This window comes from Rhineura floridana, chromosome 9 (assembly GCF_030035675.1).
Source record: "Rhineura floridana isolate rRhiFlo1 chromosome 9, rRhiFlo1.hap2, whole genome shotgun sequence".
Taxonomy (NCBI): domain Eukaryota; kingdom Metazoa; phylum Chordata; class Lepidosauria; order Squamata; family Rhineuridae; genus Rhineura; species Rhineura floridana.
Window position 1 is genome coordinate 111401316 of NC_084488.1, and position 20965 is coordinate 111422280.

The window sequence follows — 20965 nt, forward strand, 5'->3', positions numbered from 1 at the left end:
AAAAAACATGAAATTAACTTACAAATTGCTTCCAGAATAGTACAAGCTAGTAAACGGGAAATGGTACCAAAGATGACTGCATAGCTGGATAAGGTATGGTGTGTTTTGCATATAGTGTAAAATTAACACATGAAATTGAAAGGAAGGGAAAAACTTTACAAATCTGGAAGGTTTTGTGAAAATTTGATTTTTGAAAACATTTTTGGAAAATGCATTGCAATCAAAATACACCTTTCATTATATTGAACATTTGTTTTTAAAGATGTTATTATGGGTTAACATTTAGGGTTTTTTCCATTTCCCTTCATACTTTATTTTCTCACTGATTGATATTTTAGCAAGTTTTAAGCATTTATTAAAGCTACCATGAAGACTGTTTTTGTGGCATTTGGGTTTGGATCCAGACGTTAGTCCCGTCAGCAGAAACATCGTAAGCAGAGTTCTTCTCACAGTGCATCCTCTGGTGGAACTGGGAAGGGACTTCTGCTAATTCCTTCTTCAGCCTCTTCTGGAGAGAACCTTCCAGAACAGTGTGAGAGTTGGTGCTGGGGGGGGAGGGAGAATAATAAGCCACCTCCCCCTTTTCTGCAAGTAGATCCCTCTGCCAACTCAAAACCCTTCCATAGATGAAAAGTGCCTCTCTGTTTGCAGAGGGTAAAGTTTGGATCCAGCCCAGTGTATTCATTAGTGTTTGTAGGTATGTTTTTGGACTGAGTTGTTTTAGCATATGTATTCAATTACGCAATATGTATTATGTATACTGCAGTCAAAGTACTGAACAGAAAATGAAATGAACACTCAAAAAGCCCTGAGAGAAAAATAATTTTCCTTTTATCTCAATATTGATATGATCTTGCTTGAAAGCAAACCTAGATTATTTCTACAGATGTACTCAGTAAAGTTTTAAGCAATGAAACCTTCAATCAACAAAATAATTCATTTTTGGTTTAGCACTCCACAGAAGATCTAAGCATTTCACAGAAAATTGAGTTTGAAAGTTGCCCATTACTTACTTATCAAACAATGTATACCATGGGAATAACGTGAATTGTCTGGGATGGTAAAACTTCCATCACAAATGGCAACCTGACTCTCACCAAAGGGAAGTGTGAAGAAACAAAGTTTATACAGCAAGCAACCAAGAGCCTATGAAGTGAAACCGCAGGAGAAGCACAGTTAGTGGGGGAATCAGCAAACACCAAGACTGTATAAGCAATATTTGACCATAACTACTTAAATTTTAGACTCTAGTTATATATTTAAAACTTCAGTGATAACAATCACACCTTTCAAGCTAATTAATGAGCAACATTTCAAAGCTTACTAAATAAACGTAAGCAGAAGCAAAACTGTTAAAAAGTTCTTGTTTTTTTTGCTAATCTGGTCTCAGCATGTTTATTTATAAAAGTATTTATATACTATGATGTTGCTGTTTTTTGTTGTTATGTGCCTTCAAGTCGATTACAACTTATGGTGAACATATGAATCAGCAGCCTCCAATAGCATCTGTTATAAACCACCCTGTTCAGATCTTGTAAGTTCAGGTCTGTGGCTTCCTTTATGGAATCAATCCCTCTTGCTTGGCAATCCTCTTTTTCTACTCCCTTCTGTTTTTCCCAGCATTATTCTCTTTTCTAGTGAATCATGTCTTCCAATTATGTGTATTTCAATGAATAACTGGATTTACATAATTTATTAAGAGGAATCTTGTCAAATTTGGTAGCATTGCCCACTCATTACAGAAAGCTTCACTAAAAGCATTTTTGCTACTTCTTGGCACCCCCCCCCCCAAGCTTTGTACAGATGGTAATTTGCTCAAGCTTTTGCACTACAAAACATACACCAGAATTACTAATAGCATGCTTTCATTTTAAGCACTCTACAAAAAAATTGGATCCAAGTGTTGGTTTCCATGAATCAGCACAAAGGAATGAGTAACAAGCATAATGTTTTTATTAACTGAAATTATCTATTTTATACTATATTTGGCTAAATAAACACTCGTGTATGCAAGCCATTACAGTTTTTATTCATGAAGTGTTTATTTAAATGCCATGCTTAATAAAGAATTATTTTGTGGGAGAAATACAATTGGTTCTATTCCCACTAATTATAGCAAAATTATCCAGTTTTCTTACCCAAATATCTGCCTTGGTAGTAATTGGTTTCCTTCCATAAAGATTGATCATTTCAGGAGCTCTGTATGATAATGTAGTATACCTAAGAACAAATAATTGGAAGATTAAGTGCAAACACAAAAATATAGACTTGTTTTCAATTGCCAAATTGTGTATGTACAATACATTTGAGACAATATGAATTAGCAGTAAGGGCAAAAGCCTGAACATGACCCAGAGAGGTACAACTAATTTGCCTATAGATGGCATATCGCCATATGATGCGACAGATCTGTTAGAGAGAGTACTTTAGTTGTTATTCTGAAAAAAGGATCCTCAAACTGTAAGAAAATTATGCACTCATAAAGTTTTTTTTTTTAATTCCTTCCCAGTTTGAAATCAGATTTTCAAAATGACCTCAGCAGCCTTGAAGACAAGTGGCTTCTCTTTTTTTCCTCCTTTCATTTTATTACCAAAAAAAGCTTGAATGAAGAGGCCACAAGCATCAAAAAAGGCATCCTGGAGGACAAATGGCACCAAAATTTGCACTAAAATACATGTTTTTAATTAGGTTATTACAGGTCTTTGGAAGTCCTAATTGAAACTGGTAATTTAAAACACATACCATTCAAACAGTCCACTAATCATAGATCATATACAAATTGGTGTTCTAAGTAGTAAAGCACTGAACTAATCTCTGTTCAAGGACTCTCCTTTGTAAGGATTACCATAACAATACACATACAGGAGGAAAGAACAGAAAAATTATGGACCTCCCATTCATGGAGAGATTATTCCATTTATCCTGCTGTAACAGATGCCAATACCATCTGGTACCCAGAGGCAGATATATGTCTATGTGATAAATTGGATCTTTGGCCATATTATGATATTTTACCCTCTAAAATTACTTTGAAGTTGCAGTGCATTTTAATTCTAGAATTGTCAGAATATTGATGTTTAAAAAGCTGCTAAGAAATGGAACTTACTTTTTAATTTCTTCTTCAACTACATTAACTCCATCTTTCTGAGAATTAAGGAATTTATTAGTGGCACTGCCGAAGTCACAAAGGACATAGTTTCCACTATCATTCAGCAAAAGGTTCTCAACCTTAGAAGAAAAAAGACCAGTTTTCAAATACACATATTAACTGAAGACTCTTGCTTTTCAAGTAGTAACCTTTACTTACTTTCTCAGTTTTACAGGTAAGTGGTGCTTTAAGTGTTCACATTTCAGCACCAAGCTTAAATACTTGATGTACATCTTAGGTATTGCCATATGCACATTAGCTTTACACCCAATAATTAAAAGGTACTAACCAAATAAACAAAGCAATATTTTGTGGTACATTGACATGTTTTGTACGGACTGATACCACTATTCCACACTGGCAAACCTTCAATATCTGCACACACATAGAATACCAGAAGTGATAGTGTAGTTAGGACATTGAGGCCCTCTAAACCAGGAATAGAGAGCCTGTGGTCCTCCAAATGTTGCTGGACTACAATTCCCATTATCCCTGACCATAGGCCATGCTACATGCCATTCCAGATGGGGGCTGAAATCAAACAACATCTGGAGGGTCACAGGTTCCCCATCCCTGTTCCGAAAGTAATATTCACTCATCCTCCTGCAGCCTTCCCATGCCCACATACTACTTGCATAATAACTTGCTATTTGGGCAGCCCACTGAAAGTCTGCACGAAGCCCCCACAGAGCAGCCATTTCCTAGCCAAGTAGCACTTAAAAGGCTACCTGAACTACCAACTTTAAAGAGCAATACAGCTGGATTTGAAAAAGAGGGGCATCATGGATCTTCATGTTTCTCAAATATTTGAGTTCTTCCCATAAAATGGCACAGGATAGGCAAAATTTCAACTCCTGCCCCTGTTCCTAATCCAAGAAGAAGAAAATCTAAGAAATCTATATATAATCTCTTAAGCACTGTGCATTGGTTTACTATTGAGAAATACCAAAGTACCATTTATTTAGTTACTTGAAAACAATGCACAGTTCACTGACGAGACAGATGTTCACAACAAAGCAATTTCTACTGTATCACCAGAAATGTCTGCTTCAAGGATTTTAAAAATTGGTGAATAGTTCTTAAAAAGGAGGGCAGATGTACCTAAATCCAATTCAAACTTAACATTGTCACACATATGAAGAAAACAGGAGTCCAATACAGAGATTTTATTCTATAGCCAAGAACAGAAGAATTCCACTCTCAACAATTCCTCTCACCTTCAAATCTCTATGAACAATGGGAGTTTTGCATTGATGCAGCCTAGCAACAGATTCACAGGCATCACAAAATATCCGTAGGACTTCAGGCTCAGTAAAGCCTGTCTGTAGCCTCTGGTTCATCTGATTGACTACCTGCCCAGCTACAAAAAGAAGGCAAAAATTACAACAACACTTTAAAGAGGGCCTTAACATAGTGGATGCGACACAGAAGGCTGGAAGCACTTCTTATTCAAAACATTAATACATTTTAAAACAATGGCCAACTATAAGCACTGCTTTGTAATTAAAAGTTCAAATTATCTGTCTTCAAGGTACCATACTGAGTCCTGCTTACCTGGGCATAAGCCCCACTGAACTCAAAAGTAAATTCAGTAAGTGACTCATTATGAGCTGCAAGGACAGACTGGGCGAGGGGATCAAGATGGTGGTAAATACGTCCCTGGAAGAGGGAGTAATGTCATCAGCTCTCAAGGAGGCAGTAATAAAACCAATTCTAAAGAAGCCCTCCTTGGATCCCCAAGATCTGTACAACTTTCACCCAGTCTCAAATCTGCCATTCCTGGGCAAGGCGGATGAGCGGGTGGTGGCGAAGCAGTTGCAAGTGCATTTGGAGGAAGCGGATTATCTGGATCCATTTCAATCAGGCTTCAGGACATGGGACTGGAACGGCCTTGGTCACCTTGGTGGATGATATGAGGAGGGCGTTGGATAGGGGCAAATGCACCTTCCTTGTCCTCCTGGATCTCTCAGCGGCTTTTGATACCGTTGACCACGGTATCCTTCTGGACCTCCTGAAGAGGTTAGGCATAGGGGGCACTGTATTGCAGTGGTTCCGTTCCTTACTCTCTGGTAGGTACCAGAGAGTGGCATTGGGGGACGAGGTTTCAGATCCTTGGCCTCTCACTTGTGGGGTGCCACAGGGCTCCATCCTCTCCCCGATGCTGTTCAACATCTATATAAAGCCGCTGGGGGCTATCATCAGAAGATTTGGGCTGCAGTGTCACCAGTATGCTGATGACGCAAAGCTCTATTTCTCATTTAAATCTTCACCAAGGTTGGCTGTAGAAACCCTATCCAAGTGCCTGGAGTCGGTGAGTGGCTGGATAGGAAGGAATAAGGTGAAGCTGAACCCTGACAAAACTGAGGTACTGTTTGTGGGAGACAAGGGAAGGTTGGGGGATGTTGACCTGGTGCTCAATGGGGTACAATTGCCCCTGAAAGACCAGGTCCGCAGCCTGGGGGTCATTCTTGACTCCCAGCTGTCCATGGAGGCTCAGGTCTCGGCTGTGAGCTGGGCAGTGCTGTATCAACTCCATCTGATATGGAGGCTGCGCCCCTACCTTCCCAACCATCTGCTCCCATCTGTGGTACATGCCCTGGTCTCCTCTCGCCTAGACTACTGTAATGCGCTCTACATGGGGTTACCCTTGAACACGGTCCGGAAGCTGCAACTGGTACAGAATGCGGCGGCTCGCCTGATTAAAGGCAGCCACCGGCGAGATCACATCACTCCAGTGCTGAAGGAGTTGCACTGGTTACCCGTTGTTTTCCGGGCCCAATTCAAGGTGTTGGTTCTGACCTTTAAAACCCTAGACGGTTTCAGCCCAGTCTATCTGAAGGAGCGCCTCCAACATCATCAGGGATGCCACTCTACAAGATCAGCCTCAAAAGGCCTTCTCTCTATCCCACCAGTTAAAACAGCTAGACTGGTGAGAACTAGGGAGAGGGCTTTTTCAATTGTGGCCCCCACTTTGTGGAATTCCCTCCCAAATGATCTCCGCCATGCCCCCTCTATGATGAGCTTCCGCCGGGCCTTGAAGACCTGGCTCTTCAGGCAGGCTTTTGGGGTGGGTTAGGTTTTATTATTATTGTTGAGATTTTTAATGTTTTAATGTATTTGTATGTTTTTATTTTGTATGTCGCCCAGAGTGGCCGGACAGCCAGCCAGATGGGCAACTAATAAATTTAATTAATAAATAAATAAATAGACATGAATAAGATTGCACTGAGTAGACATGAATAAGACTGCACTGTTTACAGAGCAAAGAGTATCACATGAAAGTAACTAGAGAACCTGGAAATATGATTAGTATGATCTAAACATGTCATAATAGTAAACTAAATCAAAGTTTTCTGCTTAATTCTTTTCCATCCCTCCTGCAGTCTAGTTACACTATAAAATTAAGATGCAGTTGTCAGCCAACTTAAATTATAGCGAATGAACTATTCAAAGGCATTCTTTGGAGGTGTTAGATTTTATTTTGCCAACTCAGCGTAGATCATCAAATCAAGAGCTATGGAGTACAATACAGACAAAGTTACAAAGTTTTAAGTTACAGTAATTTCAAATTGAGAAATTTAAAGACATGCTTAACACTCATTTTGAGACTCATATTTGGCTGGGCTGTACCCTTAAAATTTAGGATTTTGTCCTACATTTCAAGCATATCTCTTTTTACACAACACCTCTGATTGTAGAAAATACTCTCCAGAATCATACCTACACCAAAGTGAGTTTCGATCTATAATGGGTGCTTTAAAAAGGGCATTGCATTTTTTTATTTCCCCCCCAACTTTTTTTTTTCAACAAAAAAAGGACCCCTTCCCTTCCAATGGCTTCAAAACTTCAGAGGTTTTACATCTCTACTGGTGTACCAGCCAGAGCTGGAAATGGGCATTTTGTGCCACTGAATCTGGATCTCCAGCAACAAGGTAGAAGAGTCTAGTACCATCCCTGGACACAATCTTTCAGGGGGAGTATGTGATTCAGATGACAAGGAGAAATAGAGCTGGATGTTATTAGCATACTAGTGACACCTCATCCCAGATCCACTGATGACCACTCCCAACGGCTTCATACAGAATGATAATGAGCATAGGGACAGTCAGTGTCAACTAACTAATACTGGACTCATTCTCACTGGAGCAATGTGGAAATAGACAGAACAGGTCCCAGTGAATGGTCCAAGAGCATCTGAGACTGCAGTATTGCTGAAGAAAACAGGTATCAACCTGACCAGGCTCTTGGATAGAAGACCCTGGGAAGCCCATGTAAGCGTAGACTGGAACTATGGCAATACACTGGAAAATGAGACAGCATTGCCTTCAGTTTCCATAATACAACCTTATTTAATATTGGTATGCATTTTGGAGACTACATGCAAGATAAAAGTCATTATTATAGTTCGGCACTATTATTCGTCATAATAAAAATGTAATTCATAAATATGCAGCTCCGCCTCTTTCTTCTCTCTTGTCTTTCGAAAACAGAGGGCAATGAAATGCAGGAGCTATAGCAAATGGAAAAGCCAGTGTGCAGCCTCTCAACTCCCAAAACATTTCCAGGGCTGCTACAGTCTTGCCCCTAACACTATGAGTTAAACAAATGTTTGTATTTAAAGTAAAAGACATTTACTTACCACGACAGTATTCCATTAAGATGAGCACCTCCCACACATTATCACTAACAGAATTAACAGCACAATCCAAATACCCTACAATGTTTTTGTGCCCAGATAGTTCTTTCTGAAAAAGGAAAAACAAGTTAGGAATAAAGAAAGGAAATTAATGTGTTCTTTCAAGAGGGATGGAAAAAATAGTATACATTAATCAGCTTAGCATGTCGTATTTAAAGCTACCTAAAATATTTACTTCTCTTAATCATGTTGACAAATAAATTTGTAGAAACTAAAAAACAGTTTAGGATTATATTCAATGTGCAAGCAGGCCACTTTTACTTTTCCTTCCTCCACCAAGCAAACCATAGTTCCCCCCTACCCAAAAAGCCTTCCCAGAGGGTCAGAGGGAGTACTGAACAATGTGGGCGGAGTCTTAACAGTGCTGCAATGGGAGGAATTGCCCACAGTCAGGACCCTTGAGTGAGCAATTCAAGATTCCTCTGCCTGGTATTCAGTTAGTGGATCAAGCAAATTGTAGCTTGAGACAAGAAGCACTAGCAGCATCACAACTTTTTTTCCGTCAATAAAAAGGTGGGGTGGGGGAGGAGTGATTGAACATTTGGGAATTTTTTAAGATGTAAGCTTAAGCCAGTTTTATACCAGTTTAACAGTCATGGCTCCCCCCCCCCGCCAAAAACAAAATCCTGGGAATTGTTGTTTGAAAGTTCTGTATATTTCTGTCTCACCACCAAAACTGCAATTCCCAGGGTTCTCAAGAAAAAAAATGTCTGTTAAACCAACATGTTTGAACTGTACGTGTGCCCTAAGAAACAGAGTAGGAAACCTAGTGAGACAACTGAAGAAGAGACATATATATTATTTTATTTATTTATTTAGTTTAATTTATATACCGCCCTAAGCCCGAAGGCTCTCTGGGCGGTGTACAAAAAGATAAAAACAAGCACAATATATAAATACAATAAATACAATAAAAACAAACAAACAAACAATAACGAACCAAATAACATCCAAAATACGGAAATGCTGTTTAAAATACACTTTATTAAAGTTAAACTGGGTCCTATGTTGCAGGTTGGAGTTAAAAGGTGGGTTCCAGATCTGAAAAGGTAAAAGACAACAGAATTTATGGCCTGGTTCAGAAGTCACATTAAGCCTTAGTTAAAATTAAACTATGGTTTAACATGAACAAGATGCATGCTATTGTATGCTGCTCAAAAGGCCCTGTTGCACTCTATTACTGCTTCCTTCAAAATGCAGAGAAGGACCAGAGGCTGGCTTTGCATTATCTGTGAGCCAGCCCTTATAACAAGGATGGAGAACCTTTTTGGCTCCACAGGCCAGATCCTTATCAGGATCTGCCTCTTTCGCCAACAGGCTACTCACCTGTTAATCACAATGTTATTATGACATCACATGATTGACAGGTGGGTGGGGGTGCCCACCTGTCAAAATCCCTTTGACTTCCAATAACTCTCCACAATCGGGGACTTAAAAGGAGTAGGGGAAGACTTGCAAAAGCCTCTTCAAAGTCTCCCCTCCTCCTTTAAGTCCCCTATCATGGAGAATTAAAAGGTAAATGCAGGGAAACTTAGGAAGTGCTTATGCAGGTCTCTCCCTTTAACTACCCAATCAGGGAGACTTTAAGATAGCCCCCCCCATCCTGTTTGGAGTGCAGGAGCTGTCTTAAAGCCACAAAGGCCTCTCTGAAGTAGCACACACATGCTACTTCAAAGGGCACCTTTTCACAGGGCTTTAAACTGCACTCAACTGGTGAGTGGAGATTAAATCTTGCCGCCTTGGCAGCACTATCTTGTTCCCTCCCGAGAACAGGATCACACAGCCAGGCAGGATTAAACCTGGCCTCCCGTCCATCAGCTGATGTCACTAGTGCCATGGGCAAGTGGGCATGGTTTGGAGAAAATGGCTTCAGGGACCAAACTGGACCCCTTTGGGGATTGTGACTGGCCCGAAGGCTTCCCACCCCTGCCCTGTAGTGTGTGTTTTTTTCTCTTCAAGCAAACAATGAGCAGAAGCCAAGGAGAGAAATCAAACCACAAGCACTGGTTTGAAGGTAATGTGAAGCCAGCCTCTAGTTTGTTTCCAAAGAAGAGGGGGACAGCACAGTGGTACCTGTTGAGCAACGTACTCCAGCACACTTTTTGTTCACATTAAACCACAGTTCAATGTGATTATGTTTTAACATGATGTCTGAACCAGGCCACTGTCACACTCCCAATATCCCAGTGAAATAACTACCAGGTGTAATTTGTATTGTGTGTTGCATGTAATGATGCTCTCTAGGACTTCTTATACCTAAAGACCATGTTTGGGCCACGTCACACCAAACTATGGTTTAGTGGGAAATGAATAGGCCTAGCCTCCTCCCAAGCTGACACACTTCTCTCTTCTTCTCCAGCACGGCCCAAACTACTGAAGCTTTTGCCCACAAAAGTAACACAAGTGATGGCAATATATTCAACCTTTCTATACAAATGCACACTTTGTATAAAAGTATATTGATTATGAGAGATGATTTCGCTTACCATTATGGTTATTTCTCTTTTGCAGATATTGAGGTCAGGAACATTATTAACATACATTCGTTTCAATGCACACCGGACCCCACCATGTGTGCGCACAAGAAGCACCGTGGAAAAGCCACCTGAAAGAATGGAGACTAATGTTTGCTACTTCTATAAACAAGCCAATATGCTTAAATTCTAAACAGATGAAGTTATACTATTCCAGAAACACTGTTCTTATTACCCTTATTTTTTATTTTAAAAAGTGAGAGCCTGCAAGGTATTGTGCAGTGAAGGGCAAAGGACTATTATTCTCTCTACCCCTGGTATGAATCAATTGTAGAAGGGTAGTGGGTAATCTGAGAAAGCTTCTACCATGCCTAAATCCAGTCTCCCTCTACTACTAAGTGAACTGGCCACAGAAAAAACACTCTAGTACTCTCAACCTCTACAAAAGTTCCACACAAAATTAAACAAGACCCAGTTTCTTCTCCAGGCACACTGAGAAGACCTGGAGGAGAGAGGGGTCCACAGGTGACTAGTAAGCCAAACCAGTATTTGTTGACACATGTTAATTACACCAAAGTCCAAAGAAATACAAGCGAAGTTACATGAATGCTGTGAAATGCCATGGATATATTCAACTAACTTTTACTCAGAACAGACCCATTTTAATTAATGAATCTAAGTTAGTCATAGCCATTAATTTCAATGGATCTACTCCAAGTAACAGTTAGTTGAATACAACCCCAATTTCTGTGATAGCTCCAAAGACTGAGCTGTAAACAAAGAAGTAAAATGCCTTTAGAATGGTTTTGGAAACCTTTAATATGAGTTCAGTTGAGGTCAACACTATCTGGAAAAACAAATACAAAATCCAAGGTGACATCTTGCCCCCTCACCCCCAAACACTGCAAGTTTCAAATTTATTCCAACGGATGGCTTTCAATATAACCTACCAATTTTCAATCTTTAGCATCAACTGTAGCACTACTACTTTGTATCTCTTTGGACTACAGGCAATCTCTAAATCTTTCAATTATTTTTATGCCCCACCAACTTCAATATGAAATCATTTTCTGCATAATGGTGTTTATTTTTTTATTATTATTTTTATTTGTTTCATTTTTAAACCGCCCATAGCGAATAGCTCTCTGGGCGGTGTACAAAAAGATTAAAATACAAAATATCATAATAAAATCAGCCAAACAATAATAAACACAAACAAGGAACAACAGAAATCTAAAAGTTAAACACATTAAAATGCCTGGGAGCATAGCCAGGTCTTAACCTGGTGCCGAAAAGATAGAAGCGTAGGCGCCAGGCGTATTTCTTCGGGGAGGCTATTCCACAATTCGGGGGCCACTACAGAAAAGGCCCTAGATCGAGTAACTGTCCTCCGGGCTTCATGATGTGTTGGTACCCGGAGGAGGGCCTTAGCTGCTGAGCGAAGTGACCGGGTAGGTTCATAGTGGGAGAGGCGTTCCACAAGATATTGCGGTCCCATGCCGTTTATGATGTGCTGCATCAGTTTACAAGCTGTTCCACAACTCACAAAGATTAAACACATACTAAAAAGACTATACAGGCATACTATCAATACTCAGCTTATGTCAAGGCATAGTTCTTGAGCTGCTATCCAAATAAATTTGACGCTATAATTAACAACTTGTAATCTGTCTACCTTGTACCAACTTGCCCCCACGGGCTTCCTTCCTGTTGCCACTACCAGAATAGCAAGCCCCAAAAGGCAAAAAGGCACTGATACCTACGTTGCGAAACTATGCATGTCTCTGCTATTTACAGATGGCAAGACTCTTCACTGCATCACACCCTATGAATTACCTTCAGTCCACTTCTAGTATAGAAGCAAACTTTCACACAAAGGCACCTAGATATTTCAAACCAGAGCATTTCCACAATCTCAGCTGTTTTTCTATAACTAAATACATAACAAAACTCACAAACGATGAAGAACATGAACCCCAATAGATTCAGTTAATTATTTTCACTTGAGACTAACATCAAACTACGGTTAGCACACATGAATGACCCCCAAAAACCTCAGACTCACATGTTCCCTCCCAGGGCTGTAGAGTCGGAGTCAGAGAAATGTACCGACTCCGACTTCAAAATAAATTTTGATTGACAAATTTTTTAAAATATAAATTCAAAATGTCAAAGAAGCTTCCCATGAAGTCAGCTGTAGTTGAGCATTTCACCATAACTCAAGATGGAAAACATTTTGTGTGTCAGTGTATGACACAGGACCCAGATGAAGACAAATGCTGTGATGCCAAGATCAGCGCATATTCAGGCAGCGATAAAAATGCTCCTATGAGAGCTTCCAATTTAAAAAGAGATTTACAGTCCTTTCCAGGGCTATGGAGTTGGAAGCAATTTTGGGTGGAGTAGGAGTCAGAGTCAGACAGTAGAAAAATAGAGGAGTCGGAGTCGAAGGTTTGGCATACCGACTCCACAGCCCTGTTCCCTCCTCCCCTGCATGCAGAAATTCCTCTCTCCCCCTATTTTGCAGGGAGCCAATTTGTCACTTGAACTCAACTGCCAAACTATGGTTTGCACTTGCCCTACAAAGCAGGATCAAATCATGCTGCCAATGCCACTTTTAGCACCCATGATCTAGATAAAGTGAAGTGGCATAAGATAATGCATAATTAGATAATCAATAAAAGATATTAGCAAGGAAGGGCTGAATCTCATGCTGCACTAGTAGAGTATGACTTGCACAACTGGACTCCTCCCCCAACCCTCTGGAGCAGACTTTGAGGGTGCACAAGGGGCTGGAGGGCACAGAAGAGAAGGATATGTTATGTGCATGGAAATCTGTTCCATGAGGAGAGCTGCAGTGTTGGAAACCTACTGTCTAAGAATGACAACTATGAAAGTGTCTGAAATTGTCTTGAAGCCAAGATCAGACAAAGGCTTAAGACAAGCTGTGTTTCTCAGCTGCGGCATCAGCTCAAGCATCCTATCTCTAAAAACATTATAATTTTTCTTAAATGTTCTATTTTTTGTAAATCTCTTTGAAGTTTTATAACAATCAAGCAGTATATTTTTGTTAAATAAAATAAACATCTTTTAGATTTAATCTGCCACGGAGCCCTTACTCACTGCCAATGATTCTGAGGAGTTTTCCAGGCCAAACACAGTTTACAGGGTTTTATCCAGGTCTGTTGAATCTCCTCCTTGACCTACAGAAACCACACACCTGTGGCTGTGCATTGCAGAGCAAAATCAGTAAGAGTGGGCAAACTGATTTTCAGAAAAGTTTGTCCACCATTTTTCATCTTCTCATTGAGAAATTGCAGACAGGGTTCCAAAGAACAAAGTCTTAATTAATGAAGGAGAGAAATCAAGCAATTCCTCTTATGCCATTAGGTGGCAATAAATCCCAACACATATGTTTAATTCTATCACAATTCCAAATAAATTGTGATAATGTGATAAATCACAATTTATTGTCTCTTGTTGGTAAAGAAGCAGGTTTAGCACAATGGGGAGGAGAGCCTGGCTGGGAGTCCAGTCTGTGAATTCAAATCCCCACTTGTGTCTCCTGGGTATAAAGGGCCAGCTAAAGATCACCCCACAGTGAGTGGCACAGGGGTTACGTGCCCTGCCACCTGTGCAAGTTGCACAGTCCCAAGGAGCCCAGTTGCCCCCCAGCTGGCAGTTGCAGACAAGGAAGGGGCTGGTTTGTACAGCTGTGGCAGCCTGAGCAGGCCCTAGCCAGCTGGGGAGGACTAGCCTCAGAGGGAGGCAATGGTAAACCCCCTTACCGCTTACCATGAAATCCCTATTCATAGGGTCACCATAAGTTGGGATCGACTTGAAGGCAGTCCATTTCCATTTCATTGGTAAAGAAGAAAAAATCTAAAAGTTATTTAACTAGTAGAACCAGTAAAATGTTCATGTAACTAAATAAAATATAAGAAAAGTGGAGTGTCTTAATAAAGCAACTCTAGACTTGCACAACATAAGCAATCTACTTTTCAACAAAAAGCTTTCACCAGAGAACTGTAGACTTTTTAATATCCTTAATACCTTCCTTATTGTAAAGCCTGGACAACATATTCCAGGTTTATGCATAACTGAAATATCAAAGCTTTATCTGCTTAAAAGCATGTGTCCAAATACCTTCAAAGAATACAGCCATTTCCCATATCTGTATATTCCATTCACAGCAATATACTTCCATGACAAATTTTGACATGTCACCCATATTAACTCTAATAGCATGCCAAACATTGAAGTGACAAGTTGTTCCTTAATACTTGGGTGCACTTTCTGAACTAAAATTGTAATGCGCAAGACAACTTAACATTTATGCAATACTAAACTGCAATAAAAAAATAAAATTGCTGATCTGTTTCCAGATTCCTGACACAGGTGTAGTATACAAAAAGCAGCACTAGTTGTACACATACACGGCTCTCTCCATCCAAGCTGTATTCCTACCAAGCTGTATTCCTACACACACTTACCTGAGAATAATTTCCATTAAATAGAGAGGCATTTATTTCTGACTAAACATGCAGAGAATTGTGCTGCAAGGCACACAATTGAGAAAACTGAAGATCTCTCAAGAACCTCTCTGCATTTGAAAAAACACAGTGCATGTGCAATTTATACTCATTGAAGAGTCAGCATGCTCATGATAGTGTTGTACTGTCAAGGAGCTCCTATATTTTAAATCCATTATTTAAATACTGTTTTACAATAGCAAACAAAAACTAAGTGCTAGAAAGTCATTACTTCTGCCCCCTTTCTATTCCTGAGGAAAGAAGCCTCAGGGACAGAGGTTGCACTTATTTTCCATTCTTCCAATACCTTTTGATAGTGCCTTTAGCAACCAAGATGAAAAAAATAGTACAGGGAGAGTAATGAATGCACAGAATCACAGAATGGTAGAGTTGGAAGGGACCTATAAGGCCATCGAGTCCAACCCCCAGCTCAATGCAGGAATCCAGCTTAAAGCATAACTGACAGATGGCTGTCTAGCTGCAATGGAACCTTACTTATCACTGCTCTGAGTTTATTAAAAGCGGCTTTCCTGAAGTCCAGGATACACATATGGCTATTCTCAGCTTTTGCTTCCTTGAAAATCAAAAACTCAAGTATAACATGGTCACCTTCCCCCAGAGTTCCCATAAATGCCACTTTATCCACTACGTCATCTTTATTGGTTAGAAGTCAAGGACGTGCGATCCCCTTGTTCCTTCCTGCACTTTCTGTAGGAGAAAGTTATCAGGCATGAAAGTCAGGAATTTCTTAGAGGGGCTGTGTTTGACAGAATTTGTTTCCCAACAGATATAGAGGTAATTGAAGTCCCCCATTGCTACTACATCATGCCTCCTTGAAACATTCGCAATTCGCTTTTCAAAAGTTTCATTCATTTTTGCAGGCAAAATTATACCTGCCCTGACCTTCTGTCAAATTTGGTCCATGAGGCAGATCCTGATAAGGATCTGGCCCATGGAGCCGAAAAGGTTCGCCATCTCTCCTTGATGACTCTGAACCTTCAACTGGTGAAGAATATGGCTACCAGAATTGTAATTGGTACAGCCAGTTTTGTTCAAGACACTGGCCCAAATACCTGAAGCACCTCTTTCTGCCCATGTTTGAGATCTGCTGAAGCTGTTTATCAAGTGCCTTCATTATCAAAAGCATGCTACATAACAAAGGAGTAGGGTTTTTCAGTGGTGATAGCTGTTATGGAATGCTCTCACTAATGTAGGTGCCAGAAACCTACATTGATTTTCTCAGCTCCAGGTTTCTGTTTTCCCAGGCACTATTTTTTGTTAATGCCTTACCATGCTGTATGTTTTAAGCTCCTGCCTCTTATTGTTAATGTTATAGTTTATAGAGTTTATATATTTTAGTGTCTTACAGTAAATAATTCATTTATATTTATTCACAGTCCTGAAACTACAGAATGACGGGCAGGATGTAAATGTTTTACAGTAATAAAATTTCCAACACTGCATTCCATTCTGCCCCTCCCCCACATTGCTCATTGGGCATGCTCAGCCCTAACTGAGCTATTTTTGGGAAGGGATTGCCCCCTTGTGATTTTTTTCTCAAAGTTCTTTTTTCATACTTCTGTAAAGCTAGGGATTCCCCTAAGCATGCTAATACCTCTCTCATGGGTGGGTGGTGCCATTTGCTATGTAAATGATGAGTGTTTGGGACAATTGAGATCACTGTTAATATATATGATTAAAGCAATGAGGTTAGCAGAATTCAATTATTATTATATTCCTTATGCAAAATTAGTGGAACAAGTGTGCACATGGGAGGACAGTAGATGCAAGCCATTTGGACAATTTTCTTAGTCTATATGCTTGAATTTCACATGCCAAGTTTACTGAACTAGTTTCTCCCTTGTGCTCTCTTCTCAACATTTAAGTCACGTCTGCAATGGATACAATTTCTAAAGAGGTAACAGTCTGTTGCAGCAAGACACAAGCACAGTCTTGTAGCCCCTTAAGATGTCCAACAAATTGTTTATGGCATGTGGACTAGAGTCCATTTTGTTTGAAGTGGACACTAGTTCACAAATCTTTATGCCACAAAAAAATTGTTATTGTCTTTAAGGTGCTACAAGTCTAACTTGTTTATTTGTAATGGATGTATTCCCTAATCCCCTCATTTCTGTACTTGACCCTCTCCTTATGTATTTCCCCATTCCAAACGCTGTTTCTTTTCTTGCCTTAATTTACTTTGTGAAAAACTTTAAGATGTAAAGTCAAATGTGGACAACACTACCATTTTTCAGAATTGTGCACTGCACTTCTATGGAATCCTTTACTTAAGTACTACTCATGAGGCTAGAAGAACATTTTTAAAATTCAAGATGCCAGCATAAAGATTTAAGGTACCAGCACTGTAGACAGCCTGTAGTCAGGCTTCTAATGGAGAGAAAAATATAATGTACATTTTAGACTCATCACAAAAGCTGGCATGATCATTTTCAAGTATAAAGGATTCCAGATTCCTGGGCTACATGTAGCCTGCATAGAGGACTAATTTGAAATAAAGATGATTTAAATACAGTACCAAAAAGGCCACTTGAAATCAACTTTCTCGTTCTGTGGTTCATGTGCTTCTTCAGCAAGCATGCAAACTGGTTGCTATAACAATTAAAGCATTTTGCTTTGCAACTAAACAGAACTGGTATACTACACTAAGGAATATTTCAAAGCCTTTGGATCAGAAAGTCTACATGTTCTTTGCCCTACAGAATTATAACATATATAACATTAGTACCTCATCTAAAGTGCTTGTTTCCTCTTTAAAGCTGACCCCCCCACACACAGCTGCAGTAAGAGATGAAGGCTTGCACACACACTACGGCCATCTGAGAAGGAATTTAGAAGCTTTCGCTTTCACTTTTCGTTAACCACCACTTACCCTGTGGCCTGGAAATATGGTCAGGGCTCCTGAGCAGGGCATATAGGGAGGCACTACTGCACTAGCAGGGGGCCCAGACACTTTTATTTTAAAAGAGGCTCTAGTACTTGTAGAATAAATGTTATGATGCAAAATGTGGAGGGACCATTCAAAGCAATTACCATGTAAGATATGAGCCTGCTCTCCCCTTTCAATGTTTTAGTGCTATGGAGAAATTTTGAATTATACACATACAGAAACTGCTTCAAAATAGCCTGTCTCCAGACAATGTAGAGGAGACTTCCATAGTTCATTTCTAAATTCTTTTTTAAAGCCTTCTTAATAGATAAGTAGCGGTTGTGCAGAAAAAAATAACTGATAAAACAGGATTGTAGTGTAGCTGATTGGCAGCAGTGTGTCTACCCAAAAGCAAAAGGAAGTAGCAAAAAAAGGAATTCATCCTCCAAGAAGTTTAATTTTATGCAAAAAACATTGTTTGTTCTGAATATGTGAACATCTAAACATTTACCCAGACTATGCAAATAAATTCCATTATATGTTTATTTGTATTACTGGGGTGAGGAGAAATATTACAGTTAAGAAAGCATAGATTACATCAGCCCAGCAAAACAGACACACCAGTATTGCCAGGGAAGGGGAATGAAAGAGAGTAGAGTATGACATCCCTTGATGTATTAGGTTTATTTAGAGAAATACAGTTGGGGGAGCTGTTAAAATGATTGTAGCAGCAATATGAGGTGGGGTGATTAACTGCTTTCCCATCCCAAAGGGGAAAGATCAAGAGATTCTTTGGAGTAGGTTGTTGCAGGTTGACAATTTAATCTTGTATTTATCTGAGCAAGGGCATCTCACCCTTGGCTGCTGTAAATTTTATCTTTTGACCCACCCTCCACCCCCATCTGAAATACCATGCCTGGTCTTGCACTGAATATAATACTGCCAGCCGAAGCTCAATAGAAGACAAACCTACAGTGACATAACTGTTTTACAACTCAAGAAACTTGAGTTCTTTACATGGTTTAGGATTGCCACTGAGTAAAAACAGGGCCCATGTGCCTTTAATGGCTGTGCCACAGGCAGAAATCCAACAGGTTAAGCCTTTCTCGTATTAAAAAACAATTTGGGGAAAGCTTCATCTGTTGATATTCTATCTTGCATGTGACCTCTGATTTTGGGCCTTCATCCCACCTACAAATGAAGGCACACATTTGTATATGGCACAAAACCAAACCATGATGCAGCATGAATGAGAAAATGTGTGGGTTCCTGAAGTGAAGATTATGCCCGCAGCGCTCCTCCCCCAGTCCCAATGCTGCTGTGCTACCTAGGGCTAAGCCCATGGTTTGACTTAGCATTATGTCTGAACAAGGGGCTGAAGCTTGCCTCCCTCAAACCAAGAACAAACCTTGTTTACATCTTGTAATTTGTCTGAAGGAACACAAACCACAACCACAGGTTTGGTCATAACTTTCAGCTAAACTATGGCCCAACCCCAGGTAGCATAGCAGCAGCTGGACTGGACAAGAGGCACTCTTTGGTCTGGAAATCGTCACATTTGCTCATTCATCCTAAGCCATGTTTTGGCTTATCATTACATGCAAAGCAGGTCACAACATCCTTTTTTTGCAAGTGGGACAGAAGGCCCAGTCAACATGTACTGTACTGGGCCGAGAAAATTCTGCTGGCACTCCTGACTGTGGTTAATCTTAACAGTGTTGAAGTTGGCTTGCCTGAAACTAGCGTCAGCGTTAATGCCAATTTGTTGGCTTGGACGACATGACAATTAAACAAAAGTGTAAGCAAAAGCTCCTAAACCCTCCCTCTCAACTGCACAGGAGAAGACAGAAAAGGGAATCATGCACGCCTGCAGCTTTCTCCTGTTCAATCATTTCATTCCAAACTATGGCTTAGCATGACATGAAAAAACCCGGCTATTCTCAATAATCCTCACCACCGTCTGATAAAATACATCAATATCTTCATCCTCATATTGCACACAGAGGCTGAGAGTGTGACTTATCTGAGGCTATCTAATAAGCTCACGGAAGAAAAAGACTTGAATCTCGCAGCTTATACTTCACACTCTTGACTACTACATCACAACAGGTTTCAGAATACTACTAGCAAAATTTATTATTTCATTTAATTTCAACATACAGATGTTCACTTCCTATCTAAAATCATTCCACTTCCTTCCTATCAATTCCAATCTCTTTGAATATATTGTATACCAGCTTCAATCATTTCACTCAGTTCTTAACAGGATACCCCGCAATCTAGCTCCACTAAGCACACCTCTAGCTAAAATCCACTAATGATCTTGTTAAGAATCATCAAGACCTAAACTTCTGTCATTATTTCCTTGTTACTGCTGTCATACATCAATGTCACTTTACCACCAAAAGTGACCTTCTGACATCCTTCCCTGGCACCACCTGTGTCGTTCTCACTCGTGGCTACCAGCAGTCAGGATCATCATGTTTATTTTTACCTCTCTCCGCTCTAGCACAGATCTCAAAAGATCCCCGCTAGGCCACACTACCCAACACTCTGTGTATCCAATATAACCTCTAGACTGTGCCTTAGTCTCTTCCTGGTTATTTTGATACCTTGGGTCTGTGTGTATAGGTAATTCCCAACCCCCCTGAAGCCTCTTGTCTATGAAGCTCACAGCTCTGGGTTGCTCTGTGGTACTGGATGTTGATACAATATCTCTTCCTTCACCGCTGCCACCATTCAATACTATTTCTTCTTCAGCATTGGTTACTCTGCCTCCCCCCTGGTCTGTGCCCCCCAGCTGAGGAATCAGGCTTTAAGTAAATCAAGAAAATATTTATTGATAACACTAAGAATAACAAGATTACTTGTAGATTTCATTGACAAGCATATGGTTTCATATATGTTGCTCTTATGTTCCTAATTCCTACTATTTGCCTCAGAACTCCCAATCCAATATCTCAACAGCCACCTCTTACTCTCCACATCAACCTCCCTGTCCACAACCACCCTGTCCAACCCCCATACCGACTCAACTGTCATCCTCTCATTTATACCTTCAGCCATTCAAACACACAGCCAATCATCATCCAGCATTCTGCAGCCCATGTACTCCCCCTTCTCACTCACTCCACTTATCATATTTCCTATAATAAACCTGCACTTAACATATTTACATTACATTCACATACAGGAACATCACAGACTTCTAATTGGACATGAACTGAA

General features: G+C 40.1%; 1 protein-coding gene across 5 annotated transcripts in view; it reads right to left on the bottom strand.

Moving 5' to 3' along the window:
* BMP2K (BMP2 inducible kinase) overlaps positions 1–20965 on the bottom strand; it is a 78193-nt gene that overhangs the window by 30202 nt on the left and 27026 nt on the right. For all 5 annotated transcript variants that reach the window (XM_061583260.1, XM_061583259.1, XM_061583263.1 and 2 more), the window contains exons 2-7: positions 10331–10449; positions 7788–7893; positions 4366–4508; positions 3107–3228; positions 2139–2220; positions 1014–1146 (exon numbers count right to left, since the gene is read on the bottom strand). In XM_061583260.1, coding sequence (XP_061439244.1) covers positions 1014–1146; positions 2139–2220; positions 3107–3228; positions 4366–4508; positions 7788–7893; positions 10331–10449 — 705 coding nt within the window. The remainder of the gene's footprint in view (positions 1–1013; positions 1147–2138; positions 2221–3106; positions 3229–4365; positions 4509–7787; positions 7894–10330; positions 10450–20965) is intronic.